The 20,219-nt window shown below is 51.1% G+C and overlaps 1 protein-coding gene across 3 annotated transcripts in view; it reads right to left on the bottom strand.

Annotated features, from left to right (window-relative positions):
- The window catches only part of AKNA (AT-hook transcription factor), a 51,320-nt gene that overhangs the window by 29,272 nt on the left and 1,829 nt on the right, over window positions 1-20,219 (bottom strand). The window contains exons 1-4 of one of the 3 annotated variants that reach the window (XM_057498972.1): window positions 19,346-19,368; window positions 8,007-8,392; window positions 3,884-4,950; window positions 2,167-2,241 (exon numbers count right to left, since the gene is read on the bottom strand). In XM_057498972.1, coding sequence (XP_057354955.1) covers window positions 2,167-2,241; window positions 3,884-4,950; window positions 8,007-8,280 — 1,416 coding nt within the window. In that variant the 5' untranslated portion in view covers window positions 8,281-8,392; window positions 19,346-19,368. Of the gene's footprint in view, window positions 1-2,166; window positions 2,242-3,883; window positions 4,951-5,100; window positions 5,120-8,006; window positions 8,393-19,345; window positions 19,369-20,219 lie in introns of those variants that run through there. The other 2 variants (XM_057498971.1, XM_057498973.1) reach the window with 2 other exon arrangements.

The raw sequence follows: 20,219 nt of genomic DNA on the forward strand, positions 1-20,219 counted from the left end.
TGGGGCTCACCCAGGCCTGGGGAAAAGAGCATCCACTCTGGAATCAGGCAGATTTACTCCCTTAACAGCTGTGGATGTTGAGCAAACCAATCCCCTGGCTGAGCCTCAGTTTCCTCTTGTGAAGAGATTGAAGGAAGTGGCCCTGACAGGGCACTCAGCCTGGGTGTTTGGGCAACACCCCCAGCCTGGCTCCCTTGCACATGGGTCCAGCTCGCCCTGGGGGCTCTGAGCAGTGAGGCACTCAGCAAGTCCCTGCGAGAGCAGCAGTGCCTCCATTATGCACTGGCCTCCCTGGACAGAGTGAAAGCCCAGCTCCACAGGCCCCGGTGGGACCCTAGCGAGTCCCCTCCACACTCAGGCTCCGTGTCCTCTTCAGCACATCGCGATGGTGAGCCCTGACTGTACTGCTCCCCGGGGTGGCTGTGAGACTGGGAGGCCGGACGAGTACCGTCATGCTTCTGGAAGAGTCCAGATGGCCTGCGCTCACCCTTGCCTTGAGGAGATCCATAGGCCAGGGGATCATTTTCCCAGAAAGCAGGTGAGTGAGTCAGTGCTGAAACCATTCCCAGCCTCCCCTGCCTCCTCTCCTGGGCTCCCCTCAAACACAAGACAGGGGGGTGGGTCACCATCCAAGCAGGTATGACTGCACATGGGGGAGGCCCCGAGTCCCCACTGGGTTGGGCAGGAGCCCATGAGAGGAGGCACCATGGCTGTGCTCCCATTGGTCTACCTCTGCCCTCGCCTGCATTGTGCCTGGCACACAGGCACCCAATAAACACCTTCACATTAATCCCGTTAATAATAATAATGTTCCCTATCTCTCAGGAAGTACTTGCCAGGCCAAAGTACTGCTTTCCATATACTGACTCGTTCCCTTAAGGGAGAAAAGGAAGACGAAAGGAAAGGAGAGAAGAGATAGATGCTCTGAGCCTCTGCCCCTCCTGGGGTCCCAGTTTCCCACTCTGTAGGATAGGGGAGCTGAGGGTTTGGACCTGATGGCCAGTTTCTTTCTCCTCAGCCCTCCCAGGACTCTGCAGCCACAATAATGTGGTTTCCAGGGAGAGGATGCCTCTTTGTCCCTCCCTCCTCCCCACTGTCCCTTCCGCCCCCAAGTCTGGCTCAGCAGTTCAGAGAGCTGCAAGGGCCTGAGACATGAGGTGGAGCCCACTGGCTCCCAGGAGCAAGGCTGATTAACCCCCTTTTACAGGTGTGCCCAAGGAGCAAGGCTGATTAACCCCCTTTTACAGGTGTGCCCAAGGAAGCCAAGCTAGGAAGGGGCCTGCCTGTGCCATGAGGCAGGTTGGGGATGCAGGAGACTTCCTGCTCCTAGAACAGGGCCCTTTCTGTTTTCTCATTCAGGGAGCACCTCTAGGTGGCTGGGAGATGCGCTGTGGCGGCGGGAGGAGTCCTGCAGCGGGATGTGGGCAGGCCCCTGTGGGGCCCCGAGAGAAGGGGGAAACAGGGGGTGCTGCACATCAGCACCTCAGCTCCTGCCCCTCCCCCACTGCTGCCTGATGGGGAAAGAGGGGGTGGGGGCAAGCAGGAAGCCGCCAGGGGCTGCGACAGGTCCCACTTCCTGCCTTACCCCAGAAAAGGGGAAGGTCCCCAGTGCAGAATTCACAGCTCCTCCCAAGTCGGGGTGAGGGCTTGGCAGGATGGGGGTGGATGGATTTTCCCCTCCACGCTCCCCCTGCCACAGGCTCAGAACTTAGCTGGGGGAAAGGGGCCTGAGGGGAGCCTGTGGGGAAGGGGAAAGACATAGCTGTGAGCAGGAAGGGCCAGGCCCAGAGACAAGCACCAGGGGCTGAGCAGAAACTGTGATACCCCACTGAGGCTCAGAGCTCAAGTAACTTCCTTAAGGTCTCACAGCTTCAGAGGCAGGAGTGACTGCCAGAGCTCTTCTAGGAGAGAGCTTCTGGTGAAATTCCTGGGCACCCCGGATGCTAGGATTCAAGGACGTCAAACCTCATCAACCATAAAGGAGACTGAGCCCCCGAGATGGCAAAGCCCGAGGTGGCAGCGGGAGCCTGTAGCAGAAGCAGGGCTGAGTTCCTCTGTCCCTTGGCTCTCGGGAGGCAGGAGACAGTAGACCCTCCCAAAGACTCTGGGCAGGTGTCATCCCCAGGGGGCCCAGGCACACCCCTCCACCCCACCCCAGCGGGGTACCTTAGCCCCAAGGCGCAGCTGGTCGATGGTGTTCTCGGCCTCAGCATACTTGGTGAGGAGCTTGTGGTAGTCCTCCTGCGGGAGAAGGAGAGCCAGACGGTCACGTGCCCAGACCCCTCGGAGTGTAAGGGCTTGGCGGTGGGGGCTGAGCAGACCCCTTCAGGCTCACATGCAGTAGACACACGAGTCAGAGATGAGGCCCTCGGGCTGGTTTACCTTGATGCATAACCCCTGTCACAGAGAACTGCAACCACTTGCTTATTTGTCTGAATTCCCTGCCCATCTGCCAGCTCTGTGGGCCAAGGCCCTCATCTGTCGCCCCACTGCTCTATTCCCAGGGCTCAGGTATTATGTGCTTAATGAGTGTTTTTTAGTGGCCGATTGAATGAATCATCCAAGGGTCCCTCGCTAGAAAAATAGAAGATGTGGAAATCACAGTTGCAGCTATTCAGAGTCACTACTTGCCTTACACAAAACCGAAGAGCTTCATTAAAACATGTCATTACAAAAACAATCATCATTGGTCCCCTTGAAGGATGCTAAGAACTGACACATTGTTTGGAAAGCCGGTGAGCAGGACAGCATCAGGATTTCTCCTGCCTTTCCCAGGGAAATGAGATCTTGGTAACCAAAGAGTTGATGAGGGAAAGTTGCAGAAGGAATGACAGCAGTGGGACACTACCACTTTGTTCTCCCAAATGAAGGACTGGACCAAGGCAAGGTACTGGCACCTAACATCACCAGTGAGAGGCTAGCAGGAATCCCTTGTCTCCTGAAGGCACAGCCTGGGATGTGCTCTTGCCAAAAAAATCCCTACGCACATGGAGCTCAGGGTCTGGAGGGGAAATAAACAGACGATCGCAACCCAAACAAGCCTCTAGCAGAAACAGATGATCACAACCCAAACAAGCCTCTAGCTCTAAATATGATACACAGGGCAGAGTGGACCATGGGACACACAGATATCAGAGAGTGCATCAGCCAACTCCAAAATGTGGGAGACTCTAGAGGACAAAACTGGTTTCCTCAACAAATAAACACAAGGAAGAAAGAGATTTGAAAAAAAAAAATGCAGGGGAGGAGACTTGGAAGTTACATTGACCACATGCAATATATGAGTTGTGTTTGGATCCTAATTGGAACAAATTGAAGAACAAGCCATTTATGAGACACAGGGGGAGATCTCAGCACTGAATGGATATTGGATAATATTAAGGAATTGGTGTTCACTTTTAGGTATGCTAATGAGGTTATGTTTAATATCCTTATCTTTAGACATAAGGATATATATAATAAAACATTTTTAGATAAAATGATCTGATGCTTGAAATTTGCTTCAAAATCCTCCAGGAGGGTGAGTGGGGTAAGAGGTGAGGCCAGAGATGACAAAGGTTACTAGGGACTTGGTGATGGGTCCATGGGTGGAAGCTAGGTGACAGGTACACATGGTTTCATTCTGTTATTTTCTCTCTTGTATATGCTTTGCATTTTTTCATAGCAGAAGTTAAAAACAAAGAAAGACACTATCCTCACAGCATGAGGGCAATCACCACTCTTTCTGAGCAAAGGTCTTAGTATTATCTTCACAGCTTGGGGTACAAGCCTCCCCCCACCAGCAGGGCCTGCTGGCCCAGCCCCAAGGCCCCCACCCCAATCAGCCTCCAACCCAGGCCAACAGTGCCTTGGTGACATGCCTATAGAAAGGAGTCCAGCTTACCTGGAGCTGATGGACCAGCTTGGTGGCTTGTTCAGGTGTCTGAAATTCTTGGGGCACACTGGTGATGGGGTGGGAAGGGAGTGGGTCCTTTTCCAGGCAGGCTTCTCTGCTGCTCAGTAGCACCTCTTGCACTATCTCAGCAGGTGATTTGAAGATCAGCGGCCTGGCAAGGTCCTGAGGCTGCCTTCTCAAGCGCCTGGCCTTTGGGGGGCGGTAGCTCTCATCTTTAGGGAACCTAACCCGGGGTCCCACCTTGGAGAAATCAGGAAGCGGGTAGTTCAACTGCCCCCGGCCGTACTTGGGGGCATCAGAGGAAGAGTGGCCGGCAAGAGTGGCTCCCTGTCCAGACAGCAGCTTGTCCTGCCGGGCTAGCCTAGGTGGAGGATTCGGTGGGCTGATGGAGCCAGTGAATCTGGAAGGGAGTGGCTTAGGTGATGTCCGTGTCCGCTTCCAGGCTGGGTCCCTGGGCTGAGGGCAGGAGACGCTGGTAGTATCTCTCCTCCATCTCTCTGCAGGACACTGGAGGGTCTGGGCTGAGGGTGCTGAGGAGTCCTGGAATTCCGTGGGGGTTGCCAGAGCAATGCTTCCTCTAGCTCTGGCATTTGGGGTTAGGAGGTGGTGGCTGGGGCTCTGTGGTAGAGTTTCTGCCAGGGCAGCAGGCTGGGTGACATTGGTCTCTCCTTCCCAGGTAAAATCAAGGCTGTCACTGGGGTGGTCAAGGCTCACAGTCCCACTGCTCCAGGACCTTGCAGAACTGAGGTCAACAGTTGGGTTGACCTCCGAATGTTCTGGAAGTTTGTCTCCACTGGCTTGTGTTCCAGAGGCCACCCAGCTTGTGGGCTGACCCCACTCCAGAGCCACGGGACTGGTGTTCCCATTACCACCTGAGCTGAGACAAGTCTCATGCTCCAACCTTGGGGAGTTCTCTACAGCTTCGTCAACCTCACGACCCCCAAGGGCCTCATCTGGCTCCTCTTCAGTCATGTCCAGTGGAGGATCCTGCCTGGGAAGCCAGTTGAGAGGAAAGTTGGAACTTTCTGGGCTGTCCACATCCTCTGTTTCAAACTCTGGAAAGACAGGTTATTACTTAGTATATACGAGGTCCAGACCTTCTGTGTAATTACTACCTAAGCCATTTCACCCCTCTGGGCTTTCATTTCCTCATCATAAGGTGATGGCAGAATCCCAGCGATCCCTCCACATGGTCAGGTACTTACCTAATGCCTCTTCTAGGTGCCTCAAGGTCCTCCAAACTTAATCCTCAAATCTGGTTGTTCCTTCAGTGTTTCTTGTTTTAGCAAATGGAAACACCATCCCATCCAGTTGCACAAGCCTGAAACTTAGGAGGCATCTTGCCATCTCTCTCCTCCTAACCCCGATAGTCCAACTGTCACTTGGTCCTGTCATGATTGCCTCCCCCAGAGCTCTCAAACTCTCCTACTGCCCTGAAGTCCAGCACCACCATCTTTGCCCAAGCCAACATCCACTCTTGCCTGGACTACTGCAGTAGCCACCTAATCATCTCAATCCTCATCCTCATCTGAAAACTCACCAGTATCTTCCTGTTTTTCCCAGAATTGAGCTGAACTTACAATATTCTATTACAAGGTACTCAGGTCCTTGTCTCCATCTCCCATTAGCTCTCCCAATCCATCCCTCCCCATGGTCCCCCTCAGTCTCTCCCTGCATTAGTCACACCACAGCTTTCCTACCACAGGGCCTTTGCATGTGCTGATCCCTCTGCCAGGATCCTTTCTCCCTCCTTTTGCCTAGTTAACTCTTGTTTGTCCTTCAGGCATTAGCTCAATTTTGACCTCATCAACAAAGTCTTCCCAGATCTGCCTCACGAGGTCAAATTCTCCCTTTTATACTTGCATAGGACTGAACATCCCTATTTTGAAATTCTTATTGCAGTTCATTTATGTGATTGTTTTATTAATATTTTTCTCCTCCACTACACTGTAAGCTCCACAAGGGCAAGGACACCCTCTGTTTTTGTTTACTATTGTATTTGTAAGGTGCTCAGTATTTGTTGACTGAATGGAAAAAAGGAAAGAAGGGAGGGAAAGAGAACAATAAATTACGCAAAGTTCTCAAAAAATGGATAGTTGTAATTATTACAGAGTAGGTACTCATGAAATATTTATTCACCCATCTGTTCACCTATCCATCCACCCACACTCATTTATCCATCACCCACTCACCCATTGATCCAACCATCCATCCTTCCAATCATCTACCTGTCTACCTATCCATCCACCCACTCACCTATCCATCACCCATACATTCCTCTATTCATACCTCAAGCCACCCATCCATCTATGCAACCATTTATCCATCTATCTACCTGTCCACTTACTCATCCATCACCCACTCATCAATCTATCCATCTACCTACCTATACACTCAACCATGTATCATCCACTCACCCACCCATCCACCCATCCATCCATCCATCCAACCACCCAGTCACACATCCATTACCTACCCACCCATTCATCCATCCATCTGTGCATCATCCATACAGTCAACATTTATTGAGCACCTACTCTATCCTAGGCCCTGTGTCTGGGGAAGATCCAAAGTTTCATGAGACACAGTCTGGTTACTGCCAAGCAAAGACTCTCTCTTTCGCCAGAAGTACTTTTGCCATAGCCCTTGTATCACTCTCTGTTACCCGGTGCTCTTTCCCCTACCCTTGGCACCTCAACATCCTTCAGCTCCTTACAATTTCCTTCGGCAAGTCTCTCATATTGACAGCAACACACGTGAAGCCCAGAGAGGTTAAGTAATTTGCCAAAGATCATGCAGTGGCTCGGAGTAGTCTTGGAGTTAGAACCAAGGTCCCAGCCATGCAGGCAAGCCAGGCTCTGCTGCTGGGGGCTGCACAGTGTGGCTTTGGAGCTAGGGAGCCCTGGGTTCAATCCTGGCTCCGGAATCCCTCGCTGGGGGCCATGGGCAAGTAGTTGAACCCTCTGGCAGTCTTTACTCAGACTGGAGGCTAGTCACCCCTCCCTGGCCAAAGATGGTGAGGAGAGAAGGAGACACAACTTGTACCCTGCCCAGCCCTGCACCTGGCACACAGTAGGGGCACAGGACATGGCAGTAGGTGTTACAGCATAGCAGGGGGTGACCTCAGGAAGAGATGCCTCTGCCTTTGACCCCAGTCACCTGAGGGCAAGCTTGGAGATGGCTCCTAAGCAGGTAGCTGTGGGCAAACCCCACTTCAGGCAGACCTGGCATGAGGAACTTCAGGTCATGGCACAAACCACCATCAGCCTAATGGCTTCTCTACCATGCATGGGGGCCTGCCTGGTTCACGAAATCCTAAGACAGGGGTGTTTATCATATTCTGAGTATAATAGGTACCATGTATTAAATACACGCTTGCTATTCTCAATAATATCATTACTACCATTTCACTGAGAACCAGGTGGGGAAACCAAGATTCAGCGAGAAGGGACTTGCTGAGCCAAAATAGAAATTTAGTCTAAGTTGGTTTCAATGCAAAGGAAACAGTCATTTTAGAAAACAAGTGACACCAAATTCTCATTGCTAATTGGGATTTTTAAAATGTCTTAAAAATGGGCATAACCCCTGAACCAAGCAATTGAAATTACCAAGGTTATTTCAAATCAAGTGTGCAAAGATGTACTAATGACATTCATCTCTGCATTATTTATAATAGCAAAAGCTAGAAATGACTTAAATGCCCAGTTAAGAGACTGGCCCAACAAATTAAAGAATATCCACACCACGGAATTCCTAACACGGGCATTAGGAATGACTTGTGGAAGAATATTTGATGAGCTGGAAGTGCTCATGTCTGCTCAGTCACAGCTTACCACATAGTTTGTAGAATGCTGTTCCTATTCCTATCCATTTGTATATATACCTATGGAAAAGAGTGGTTATCTGGGTAAGTTATTTTTAGTTTTTCTTTTTGCTAATATTTTGATTTTTCTATCATGAACAGTAGTATTACTTAATGGAATTTAAATCTTTAAAGTTCTTAAATTATGGGCTTCCTAGACTTTAATTTTAAAAGTTTCTAACACTCCCTCCGGCCAGATGGCAGGGTGTTTGGGGGACGCCACTGCGGGGCTGGCAGACTTGGTCTCACCCTCTCCCGCAGACTCTCCTGATTCAGAAGCCTGGAGCCCATTCGGCTGCGGGTCTGGGTCCCACTGCAGGGGCTGCAGGTGCTGCTGGGTCAGGCGGAAGTCCTCCAGGAGCTCAGGGCTGAGAGCTTTGGGAAAGGGCCCCTCTGCTCCCCAGCTGCATGTGCCGCTCCCATCAGCACCGTTTTCTTCTTCAGCCCAGGCCCAGCGCTGCCGCTGGGGCCCCTTGCCCAGGCCTGGCTCAGCCCAGTGGACCGCCATTCGGGAGCTGGCCATTGTGCCTGGCCTGCGCGTCACCTGGGCCACTTCATCTTCAGGAGCTGGAGCTGCCACTGTGGGCACAGAGTCACTGCCGGCTCCTCTCAGAACCAGCCATCCTGCCTGAGGCCTGTCGGGGACACAATCCAGGGACAGCGTTAGTTCTCCAGTCCCCTCCTTTCTTCAGAACAGAAGTTGAACAGAACAGCAGGAACTCTGGTATCAGACAGTGCTGGCTCAGCCCCCCCGGCTCCATGTCCTTGAAGCTGTGTGACCTTGGGCAAGTCACACCACCTTCATTTTCTCCATCAGTAAAACTGGGATAATGATTCCTCTTTCCCGCAAGAGTTTTGTAAAATTACCTGAGATACAGGGTACAGAGCCCAGTGGCCAGCACACGGGGTGTGTGATGTGTGCCATGTGCCAGGCTCCATGTGTGGGCACTGGGGCGCAGGTCCTGCTTACTTGAGAACCCAGAGCCCAGGAGGAAGATGCAAATGACCAGCAATGACACATCTGGGGAAGGCAGTGGGGAAGCCAGGGCCGGGGGTCCAGTGCAGGCCTCGGATGTCAGGGAGGGTGCAGCTTAGAGGTCACTGTCTCTGGGAACCTCCCCTGACTCCCCTTGGGTAAGAACTCAGATTGGGAGTAGGAAATGGTGAAAAGAGCATTCCAGGACCCAAAATAATCGCAAACAGAGACTCAAACAAATAGGTGTACACACACACATTCACAGCAGCACTATTCACAAGAGCGAAAAGGTGGAAGTGATCTTTCGGTTCATCAGCGGATGAATGGATAAACAATGTGTGGTACACACATACAGTGGGATAGTATTCAACCATGAAAAGGAATGACGTGTGGACATGTTAAAATAAGAACAAGCCTCAAAAACTTTATTATGCTAAGTGAAAGAAGCCAGGCACAAAAGATCACATACAATATGATTCCATCGATATGAAATATTCAAAATAGGTCAATCTGCAGAGAAAGAAAGCAGATTGCTGGTTATCAGCGGCTGGGGAGAGAGGGATGGGGAGTGACTGCTTAATGGGTGCAGGTTTTCTTTTGGGGTGATGAAAATATTTTGGAACTAATAGAGGTAGTTGAACAATATAAATATACTAAATGCCACTGAGTTGTTTATTTTAAAACGGTTAATTTTAATGTCAACTTCACCTAAATTAAAAAAAAAGAAAAGCATTTTTAGGCAGCTCACTGGTGAGTACAAAGGCCTGGAGGCAGGAGAAGGGACATGGGAGTGGTTTCCCAATGGTACTGGGGCAAGGGCTTGGTGCTGCAACAGCAGAGAATGTGGGCAAGGAGGGGTGGTGGCCAGGAGGGCCTCTTGATGCTATTCAGTGCATCCTGGGGTGGGGAGAGTACATCAGAATGCCACTGAGAAGTTCCTCTCTGGGGCCTGGTGAGAATGAACGAGAAAAGGGCAGCCTGGCTGCAGAGGCACCTGTGGAAGGAAAGGACAGGAGGAGAAGGGTCCCTCCTACCTCCCTTCTGTCCTCTCCTCCTTTCCCTCTTTTTCTTCTCATCTCCTTTCCTGCTCTCCTGCTCTGACCAGGAGTCCCCAAACTGCTTCTCTGTGTCATGCACTGTACTGAGCCCCCAAAACAATGCTGACGGAGCAGTGTCATGATGTCCCTCGCAGGAGCTAGGTGGGGCCTCCAGGTTAGTTCACACAAAACTCTACAGGTGGAAAAACGGGGGCCCAGAGAGCTGAGGGGGCTTGCCCCAAGCCACATATCCATCAAGTCAAGGCTGGGGTGAAAGGTCACCTTGTGGCCCAGGTCCGGCTCCTCCCTCCCTGTTGTGGAGTCAGTGGGGTTTAACTCCAGGCCTCCCGGGACAGACAGGTCTGTGTTAGTCCCTGCAGCCTCGTGAGCTCTTGGATCTTGGACAGAGCCTTGATTTGTATTGTTGAGAAAAGTCAACAAGCAGCTGTTTCTGCCTAGAAAGCTCCCCAGGGAACAGCGCAGTCTGAGAAAGGCTGTAGCCTTCTTAAGGGCTGGGGTAGGGACAGGGAAGACCCTCCTCCCCACTCTGGAGGCAACCCCTGCTCCTGTACAAGGGCTCAGGGAACTCATCCCCTTCTTGTCCTCCCCAGCACCCCGTAGTCCTCTCTCCCCCCAAGAATTCCCTCCAGATCACCCTGGGAGTCTCCCCATGACCCCCACCACTTGGGCTGTGCCCACTCTGTGCCGGCCTGGACTAGAAGCTTTACATTCATGTTCTTAATCTGCCATCACTCTAAACAGGTAAGTAGGTCACAGGAAAACTGTTTTTCAGGTGAGAAACTGAGGTTCAGCATGGAACAGTGACTTCGATGAGGTCAGTTGGCTGGTTAGTGACAAAGCAAGATTTGGAACTGTCAAACTTGGCCTAGTAGTGTCCAATTTTTTATCACACAGCTCATCAGACAAATATATTCATTTGCATGCCCAATATATGTATTTCTTATGACTTTATTTACATGTACCCTCATGGTAAAACATTACATGTATAAAAAAATATATATTCAAAAACGAATTTTTGAAAAGATGTGGTAGAAAATAAATAGATAAAAATAAACAGAAGTTCTAATCCTTGTTTCCCATACCCTCTGGACGGCCCGAGCCCCTCTCAGAAATCCCTTGAGTTTTCTTAAGAATCTTCTAAGAATACAGACTCCTGGGTCAACCCAAAGAGAGCCAGATGCAATGCCCTGGGAGAGGTCCCAGGAATCTGCATTTTAACCAGCGCCCCAGGCAAGGCCAGCTCCTTGATGCTGACTAGGCCTTCTCACTCCTGCTACTGCGGCAGGTGTGGGAGGTGCTAAGAGGCTAAGAGCCGTTGCTTTTCTCTTTCTGAAACCTCTACCGAGAAAGGGGCCAGGGGAGGTGTGTGGTTTTTTGACTTTTTAAAGGGCTTTTTTGTAGCCATGCCACAGAGCTGCCTGCCCAATCACAGAGGCCTGTGGGTGCACAAAGAGGAACATGCTGTCTCCTGGGATGACTCAGACATCACAGAGATCTCACTGTGACCAGGGGCTGTCACACATCAGAGGCAGCTGCAGTCACTAGAGTTTTGCACAAGCTCCCCAGGCCCCAAAACCTGTGAGCCTCTCATGGGCAAGGCCTCCATCTTCTACTCAAGCCATGGCCCTCAGTGCCATGGAGCCTGGACTGGCCAGTCCACCAGTCAGTCAACAAACACAACTGAGTGCCAACCACATGCCAACCTCAGGCTGCGCCGACACACGCTCACCAGGATGGGTATGCGGAGACCAGGCCCCAGGCACCTGTTAGGGCAGCCTAGGAGGTGATGGAGTGAACTTGTAGGCTCCTGGTTGACTCTGGGCTCCTGAGGGCAACAGCTTCAGAACTTAACTCCATCCTCCTCCTTAAGGTCCCACTTCAGTATAACAAAGACACACAGTTGACCCTTGAGTAATATGGGTTTGAACCCCACAGGTCCATTACATGTGATTTTTAAAATCAACACATTGGAACATTTTTTTGGAGATCTGGGATAATTTGAAAAAAAATTTCTTTTTTGCTAGCTTTTGTTACTGTAAGAATACAGTATATGACACATATAACATACAAAATATGTGTTAATCGATTGTTTAGGTTGTAAGGCTTCCAGTCAACAGAAGGCTTTCAGTAGCTAATGGGGGGGGGTGTCAAAAGTTATACATGGGATTTTTGACTGTGTGGGGAGTTGAGCTGGCACCCCCACCAACTGTATATTGCAAGGGTCAACTGTATATTGAACATCCAGTGGGTGCAAATTAACTAAAAATCCTGTGATGACCTACTGTGTGCCAAGCACTACACAAGACACAAGGAATACAGAAATGAGTAAAAGCAGTCCAAAGTTTCAAGTGGGGGTACAATACAGAAGGGTTATTGAGGAAGGACGCATTAAGCTGGGCTTGAGAAACAAAGAGGATTTGGGGGAGAAGATTAAGGGATGGCATTCCAGGCAGATGGAACAGCATAGGCAAAGGCACAGAGGTGCTCAAGTGTGAACAGACCTTGATGGAGAGCCTTGAGTGGCAGCCAAGGGCTGCTCTGGAGAGGCAGTGGGACTGGGTGAAGGCCCCAGTGGGTGAGCTGGGGGTAGAGCCTAGGAAACCCTGTTAGCACTAAATCCCTTCAAGGACTGGGCTATTGGGCCCAGGGTCCCTGTGAACCCTGGAGAAACCAGCCCCACAGGGAATTGCTAACCACTCCCTATTCTTTTTGTACATCTCCCCAAACCCCAACCACCCCTGAACCTGGGTCTCTCAAGAGTCTATGAGACTAGTATGGTCTTTTTCCAGTTCCCAAGTGGGTCAGCCACCTCCACAAGGTTTCTCTGCCCCCTCAGCTTCTCCAAAACTGGGGACCCTTCCCTTTTATGGCTCCCCGTCCTGGGTCCTCCTCTGCCAGCTGCAGCCATGCAGCCCACCTCCGCCTCCCCATGCCTTCTGAAAGCCCCTTTCCATCCAGCCAGGGCTGTCCAGGCTGCCCCCTTCTCCCACCCCACCCCTGCATCTCCTAGATGAGAAAACTGAGTTGCAGAGGGGTGGCTGGTCCTCACAAGACTTGGCAGCCAGGAAGTACAGCCCAGGGATTCAAACCCTGAGGTCTGTGGAGCCTATGACTCAGTCTAAGTCCATCATCATGGAAGGTGGGATGAGAAAAGAAAGGAAGATCCCCTAATATCAAGTAACTGGACTGCTCCAAAAAGGTTGGGCTGTTGGTCTCAGAACCCCAAACTTGGCTGCCCTCCTGACCAGGCAGGGCACAGTCCTGCTGTTCTCAAGGGGTTCCCTCAAGCCATGCAGAAACTAGTCCCTGGAGGAAGCACCAGCCACCAAACCCCCCCAGAAATACCCCCTCTAGCCCCCAGCTCTTTGGAGCAGAAGAGGCCAAGGAGAAAAAGGAAAGGGGCCTTGCCTGCTTGGGACTCTGGTCCCGCCAGCCTGAAGGGCTGAGCTAGGTCAGCTGGACCAGCCGTGGCTCCTCGCCTTGCCCTTACACATGGCAGAAGGGGCCACTCTTTAGTGGGGACCCTCTGCTGCCTCCTGGCCTACTTGTCATCCATTTATCATCTCTGAGGCTCCTTAGCAGCCTGCGAGACTAACTCTCCAGGTGCAGATGAGGACACTCCAGGCACAGAGAGGGACCAGAGCATGTCCATGTTCACAGAGATCCGAACCAGAGCTCGGCTTGGAATCCAGCATCCCAGGGCTTGACGAAATCCCCTGAAAATCCACCCTGGCCCTGGGGCCCGGGCTCCCCTCAGCCGGGAGAGAAGTAATGCAGAGCAATGCAGCTGCTACAGCTGCAACTTCCTGGCTGGGCTGGTCCCAGAGAGTCTGTGACTGGCCCGTCCGGAGGGAAGGCAGCCGCCCTCATCCTCCTTTGCCCCCTTACCTCTCTCAGGCTCCACCACTGTCCTGTTGGCCTGGGCTCAGGAAACCTGCATGTGAGGTCTTTGTTCCAAATCTGGGGAGCCCCCTGGCTCCATGGCGCCCTGGCCCGCTTCCAGGCCGCTCTGCCAGCCCGGGCTGCTGCTCACAGACAAGCATCGCTCCCCACCTCTCCCCGCCCCTGCTGTGTCTGAGGCCGCCTCGCCTAAGCAGGAAGCGCCCAGCCTGATTTCCTACAAGTGTTTTTCAGAAGGAGGGGGTTTGTCTGCATGCAGAGGGAGAGTGAGCAGGAGGAGCTTAACCCCTTGCAGGCCCTCCGCTGGTCTGCGCAGCACCAGAAAGGCCTCCCAGAAACTTCTGACATCGGGCATTGGGACCATCTCAGCTAAAGTACAGACTGGAGAGACAAGCACAGAGAAGGCTAGCAGGTTGACCAAGGTCACGCAGCATGCTGAGCCTGGAACAAGGCCTCCAGCAGCTTTAATCCTCTAGTTTTTTCTGAAGCCCCTACCGTCTAGAACATGACCTTGGCCAAGATACCCTTGGTAGGCCCCTCATTAGGCCTTGGTACCCTTCTGTATAATAGGACCTCAGAATGGGTGTTTGCTTGGCACTCTTCCATCTGATTCTCTACCCTGTCTGCAAATGTGCGACCCAACATCTCAGGGACACTGCAGTGATTCCTGCCATCCCACCCACTGTCCTCACTTCAAGCTGGTCCAGTAGTTACAATGGGATTTTCCAGGCAGCATGGAGGTGGGGAATTGGCTGATTAGGTAAATTTCCCACTATTCCCAGGGCTTATCAGAGGGTAAGCTGCCTTTACCCAAGCCCCCTCATCCCATTCATTCATTTGACAAGTACTTATTGAGCTCCTACTGGGCACCAGGTACTTTCCAAGGTGCTAGGAATACTGTAAGGCACAAGACAAGACAAGCTCCAACTCTACTCCAATAGTCACAGACAATAAACAGATGTGGAGAGAGGTATGAGCAAGATGGAGAAGGGTGGGGTGGAGCAGTGACCCATATCCCAAGCTGCTTTTGGTAACACCGATGCCTAGGGCTTGCCCAGACCAACAGAAGCAGTCTCTGGGCATCACTGATTTTAAAGTGTCCCAGGTAGAGAATCTATGGGTCAGAGTAATGGGTTGCAGAGGAGGGTTTGGGGAGGGACACAAAGGTCTCTGTGAGAACAGGGGACTGGAAGGAAGAGAGAGTCAGGAGTAAGTCACAAAAAGGGCTGGCAGCAGAATATTCTGGAAGGGCAAGTGCAAAGGGCAAGGTGGATACCAGCTGAGCTTTCTCTGAGAACAGCAAGGCTATGTACCCTGAACAGAGTGAGCCAAGAGGGAAGGCAGAGCAGGGGTAGAGGGGCGAGCTCAGCGTCTAGTTCTCTGCCCATATGTGGCCTCCAACTCTGCCCTCATCCAGGAACCAGGGATCCTGACTTCGGAAACAAAAAGAAAAAGGAAAAAATGTAGCCTCTGTATTGTCCAAAAAGCCCTCCAGGTAATTCTGATAAGCAGCCAGGTTTGGGAACCACCAGGGAAGGAGAGAAAAATGAATCTTAGAGTCAATGTGGTCCTGGGTTCAAATCCCAGGCCCATATTTTGCTAGTTGTGTGTGTGATTTTTGAGGCTTCACCTCCCTAAGCCTCAGTTTCTTCATTTTTAAAACAGAGAGAAGTGCAGCCACCCACAGGGCTGCCGACAAGACCCAGTGAGGTCACGCCTGCAAAGTGCAGAGCTGGGCACCTGGAACATGAATGAATGGACAAATGAACTCCCCCAAAGTCAGCTTGTGAGTATCTGGCAAACCCAGGGCTAGAACCGGATGCCTTCATCCCAGTAATTGTCCCACCCCTCCACCCCCTTCCCTGCTTTTTATTCACATATGAGTATCAGGGCTCCCCATCACCCAGGGCCCCCAGCCCAATGAGAAGCAGAGCCCAACTCTAACAAGGCCCCTTGCTGCCAGCTCTGGTGACCATGTGGGCCATTGTGCAAGAGGCGGGCTCCCCTGACACCCTGTCACTCACTCACCCTCCCTCCCTGGTCATTAACCCAGGCAGCACTGCCATCAACGCCAGGTGGCTGCCGCTGCCGGGCACACCCCGTGGCCCATGGATAACCCCAAACCATCTTAGGGGCAGCCACGTAACACCAAGGAAAGCAGCCTCTTATCTACTCTGTCCATCTCCTTGCCACACCCTCAGTCTTACTAACCCTCCTCCCTGCCTCTGCTTGTGCAGTACCCTGCTCCTGGCGCACCATCTCCACTCATGAGCCAGACTCTATTTAACCAGAGCAGCATGTCCAAAACTGAGCTCATTGTATCACCACCTCCAACCCACCCCTCCCCGATCTGGCCCGTCTTTCACCCAGGGGCACAAGCCAGAACCAGCCGTCACCCTGGACACCTCCCTCTCCCTTATACCCCATAACCAATCCATCATCACCTCCTGGTGATTTTATTTCCTAAATCTCCCCAGAATCGGCCCCATCCCTGCTTCCTCATGCAGCCTCCTGCAACAGCCTCTCCTGGGAAGCTCTTGGACCCTCCAGTCCATTCCTCACACGCACCGAAGGGATCTTCCCAGAACAGAAGCATTCATGCACAGCCCCTCAGGGCCGAAACCCTCCACCAGCTGCCCATTGCTCTGAAAGAGATGAAACTCCACAGCCTGGCCAATGTTCCAGCCTCTCCTCGCTCCCGCTCCCCCCTCTCCCCTCCCTCAGTGTGTTCCTGCAACACGGGGCTCCTTGCCTTTTCTGGGACAAATGTGCTCTGCTCCCCGTCATCAACCAATCCCATTTCTTCTCCCTGATCTGTAGATCTCAGCTCCATGTGCCCTACTTGGGGACTCACCATTTGGAATCAGACATTATTTCTGTCTCCCTGGTAATTGGGAGCTCACCATCATATCCCCAGTACCCATCACAGGCTCTGACACACAGTTAGGAGCACAGTGACTATATACTCAATGATCTATTGAATCTAGCCAGTTGCCCAAGGCCAGCTTGTGGCTCTTACAACAACCCAGTGAGGCTGGTGTGACAGGGGGATAAACAGAGGCCCCAGGAGACCATGCAACTTGTCCATAGTCACAAAGCTGGTGACTGCCAGGAGAGATTCAAACACACCAATAACAGACTCTTAATGGCCTGCAGAGGTGATTAATACCTGCACACAATACAATTGGGAATGGAGTTCATCCCCAAATAATTGCACTTCACTAAGGCAATGTTCTAACTTTATAATGAGGCTCTGGTTCTGCACAGATCCTTAAGGTTTTCTAAAGCGCTTTCCTTCATAGCACTAGATGCTTAAGAATAGCCTTGGGAAGTGGGCAGAACAGGAGTATGAGCCCATTGTATAGGTGAGGAAACTGAGGCCCAGAGACAGGGAAGAGATTAGTTCCTGGTCACCCAACAAAACAAACAAACTAACTAAATCCTTTAGCTCTCACTCCTGGGCCTTGAGTACTTTCAGCAGAAGCACACCCACATGTGGCTGCATCTGCACAGCCCTGCCAGTCCTTACCAGGAGCCTAGCAAGCGTTTCGCCGTTTGCTCCCTCCACCCCTGAGTCGTAGTGCTCTACCACCACAGTGACCACTTTGCGTCCACTCTCCCACTGCCCACCCACTCAGCCATCCCCTCCTTTCCTCCTCCCTCCATAGCCCCTCTTGAGCCCCACCTAGGTGCTCAGCGTGGTAACCAGACTGGAAGGTGAGTCTGTCTTTCTTCAAGCCTCTGGTGCAGCCCAGGACGTGGCCTGGGACCAGGATGGGCACCCATTGAGGTGACGAGCCCTGAACAGTCTCTCCTTCACATGATGTCCTAAAGCCCAGCAGTACAGTAGGGCCACCAGGCTTCTCAGACGCAAGGGGAGACCAGGGACTGGCAACTTCAGGATCTCTAGCACACAGTCTCTAGGGACTGAAGGCTATGTTATTCTGTCCTTGACCCCTCTTTGAGCTCCAATGTCTCCTTCCTTGGGAAAGAAATGAGAGCCCACCCAAAGCTCCCCCACTCCTTCCTGCCCAGGTTGGCCTGCTCCCAGGGGACTGAGTTTAATTTTTCTGACTTCCCTATGTCAGCTGGAGCTCTAACTTTGGGTCCTGTACACAAAAAGGGACAGTCAGACCTCTCAAGTCAAGAGAAATCCTGCCATCTCCCAGTGACCCTCTTCCTTATTGCTCCCAAATCAGTTCCGGGGGTCACTGACCCAGCTAGTGTTTGGTCCCCATCCTGAATAGTTACAGAGGGGAGGATACAGGCCTTCCTCAGCCAACTGAAACATGGATTATGAGGAGGGTGTATCCATATTGAGGAAAACACACATATGCACACACACTCCCTCACACTCTCAAGTTCATGCTCCATGAAAAGAGTCAAACAAACAAAAATGTTCATGGGCCAGGAATGCATTGCTAACAGCAAAACTTTATGGAGCACCTATTATATAAAGGCCTTTCCATGGATTGGGATGTCATTGTTTAATCCTCATGCCAATCCAAGGAGGTAGGAATGCCCATTTCACAGGAGAGGAAGCTGGATTAGAACCAGCCCATTTCATAGGAGAGGAAGCCGGGTTAGAACCAGCTGGGTTAGAAGCTGTCTGAATCCAGACAGTACAATCTTAAATCACTTTGTAGCTGAACCTTGTAGTACAGTGGGTGAGAAAATTGCAAACAACCTCAGTGTCCAATACTAGGGGATCACTGAAAGAAATTGTATTTCCACTCAAAGGAATATTGTGTGGCCTTTAACCACCATACTGTAGAAGAATGTGAAGTGATATAAAAAGTTGTGATATGTTGAGTGAATAAGCCAGATAGAAAATAATCTATATCTAGCTTGAGTCCACTAAAGAAAAACAAGAGCAAAATACAGAAGAAGGGAAGGACAGAAGGAGGGGAAGGAGAGAGGAAGGGAAAAAGAGAGAGAGGTGCTCCAAAATAATTTACAATACAATAATTATTCCTGCGTAGTAGAATTGCAGGTAAGTTACTCTTTTTCCTTATGTGTATTTCTAAAAATAACAGTTGCTTTAAAAGTAAGAATAAAGCATACATTTACTACTCTTGAAAAACACAAAGCAAAACAAAAGCTCCCAGCACACATCTGTGTAGTGCTTCATTCTGATGAGGCCTTGGGCATGGCTCCCCTTGGCCTCCCTCCCTATGAACGTTTTGGGAAGAGTGGTTGGGCTCTTTGAGGCCCTTTGCAGCTCTGACATTCTGCAACATTCTGTAATTCCTTTCCCACACCTCTCTTCCTCTTTTTAAACTCTGCTGACTATGTGCTCTATGGGTACACATAGCCATTAGGTAACATGCAGGAATACGTGAAAATCACAAGGAAAGGAAGCAATCCCACCCTTAACCACTCTAAACATTTTGGGATATAGCACGTATTGTCTGATTAGATCCTCACAATCAGTCACTTAGCCTCTCCTGGCTCCCCTGGTCAGCTAGTACCTCTCCCCAGCTGCCCCAGCCCCCACTCACCTCCCAGTCCCTTGGGCACATGCTGCTGGATAAATCTTAAGAGTATCACTCTGGTGAAGCTTTCCCTGCTTAAAGCTGAAACCCACTGGTGGCTGCTGTTACTTTCAGGTTAAAGGCCACACATTTTGGCCTGGATTTCAGACTCATACCGACCTGTTTCCAAGTCAGAGGGCTGTGGCATTGCACAACTCACAGCACAGACTGGGAGCCTCATCTCCTAAATGTTTCCTTCCCAGGTCCCACACTTCGGGGTTCCTGCAGTGGGGTGCAGGCCTTCTGGTCTGGCTCTCCTAGGGCTTCCTGCACCACCAGGAACCCTTTATCTCCTGGCTACCATGCAGAACAAAGCTGGCCCTTCATTCCCAACACCTTCACATGCAGCTCTCCTAAAAACAGAATGACAGAAAGACAGACAGGAAAGAAAAAGACCTGATTTATGGTATTTGCTGATTCCCTTTGCATAAATACACTTGCAACAGCCCATTTCAAACTACCCACATCATATTATTGAGCACAGCACTGGGAAGAGGCACACCCAATCAGTTGTCACAAGATGACATGCATGCCACATTAAGGACTAACATCAATGAAGAGCTGTGTGATCTCAGGTGAGATACTTAACCTCTCTGAACCTCAGGCTTCTCATTTGTAAAATGAGGACAATAGCACCTCATTTGAACACTAAGCTATATAATCTAGGTGACCAACTCCATACTGGGCTCGGGGTGGGTGACTGGTGACAAGGTAGACAAGAGTGTCTGCCCTCCCAGACCTCAGTCGTTGCACCAAAACCCCTGGCTAGAACACAGTGGCTAGAACACAGCATTCAATCATCATCAGCTATTGTTATCAGTGATACTGTTGTTATTCTTTCCTTTCTCTGGGCCTCAGTTTCCTCATCTCCAAACTTAAAATGTGGGCTGCACAAAACTTTCTATGAAGCCACCTCACTTTAATGTTGCACTGAGGTGGGCATTTCCATTCCCACTTGCAGAGGGGAAAACTGAAGCGCTCAGAACTGAAGCCG

This window comes from Manis pentadactyla, chromosome 3, assembly GCF_030020395.1.
Source record: "Manis pentadactyla isolate mManPen7 chromosome 3, mManPen7.hap1, whole genome shotgun sequence".
NCBI lineage: Eukaryota > Metazoa > Chordata > Mammalia > Pholidota > Manidae > Manis > Manis pentadactyla.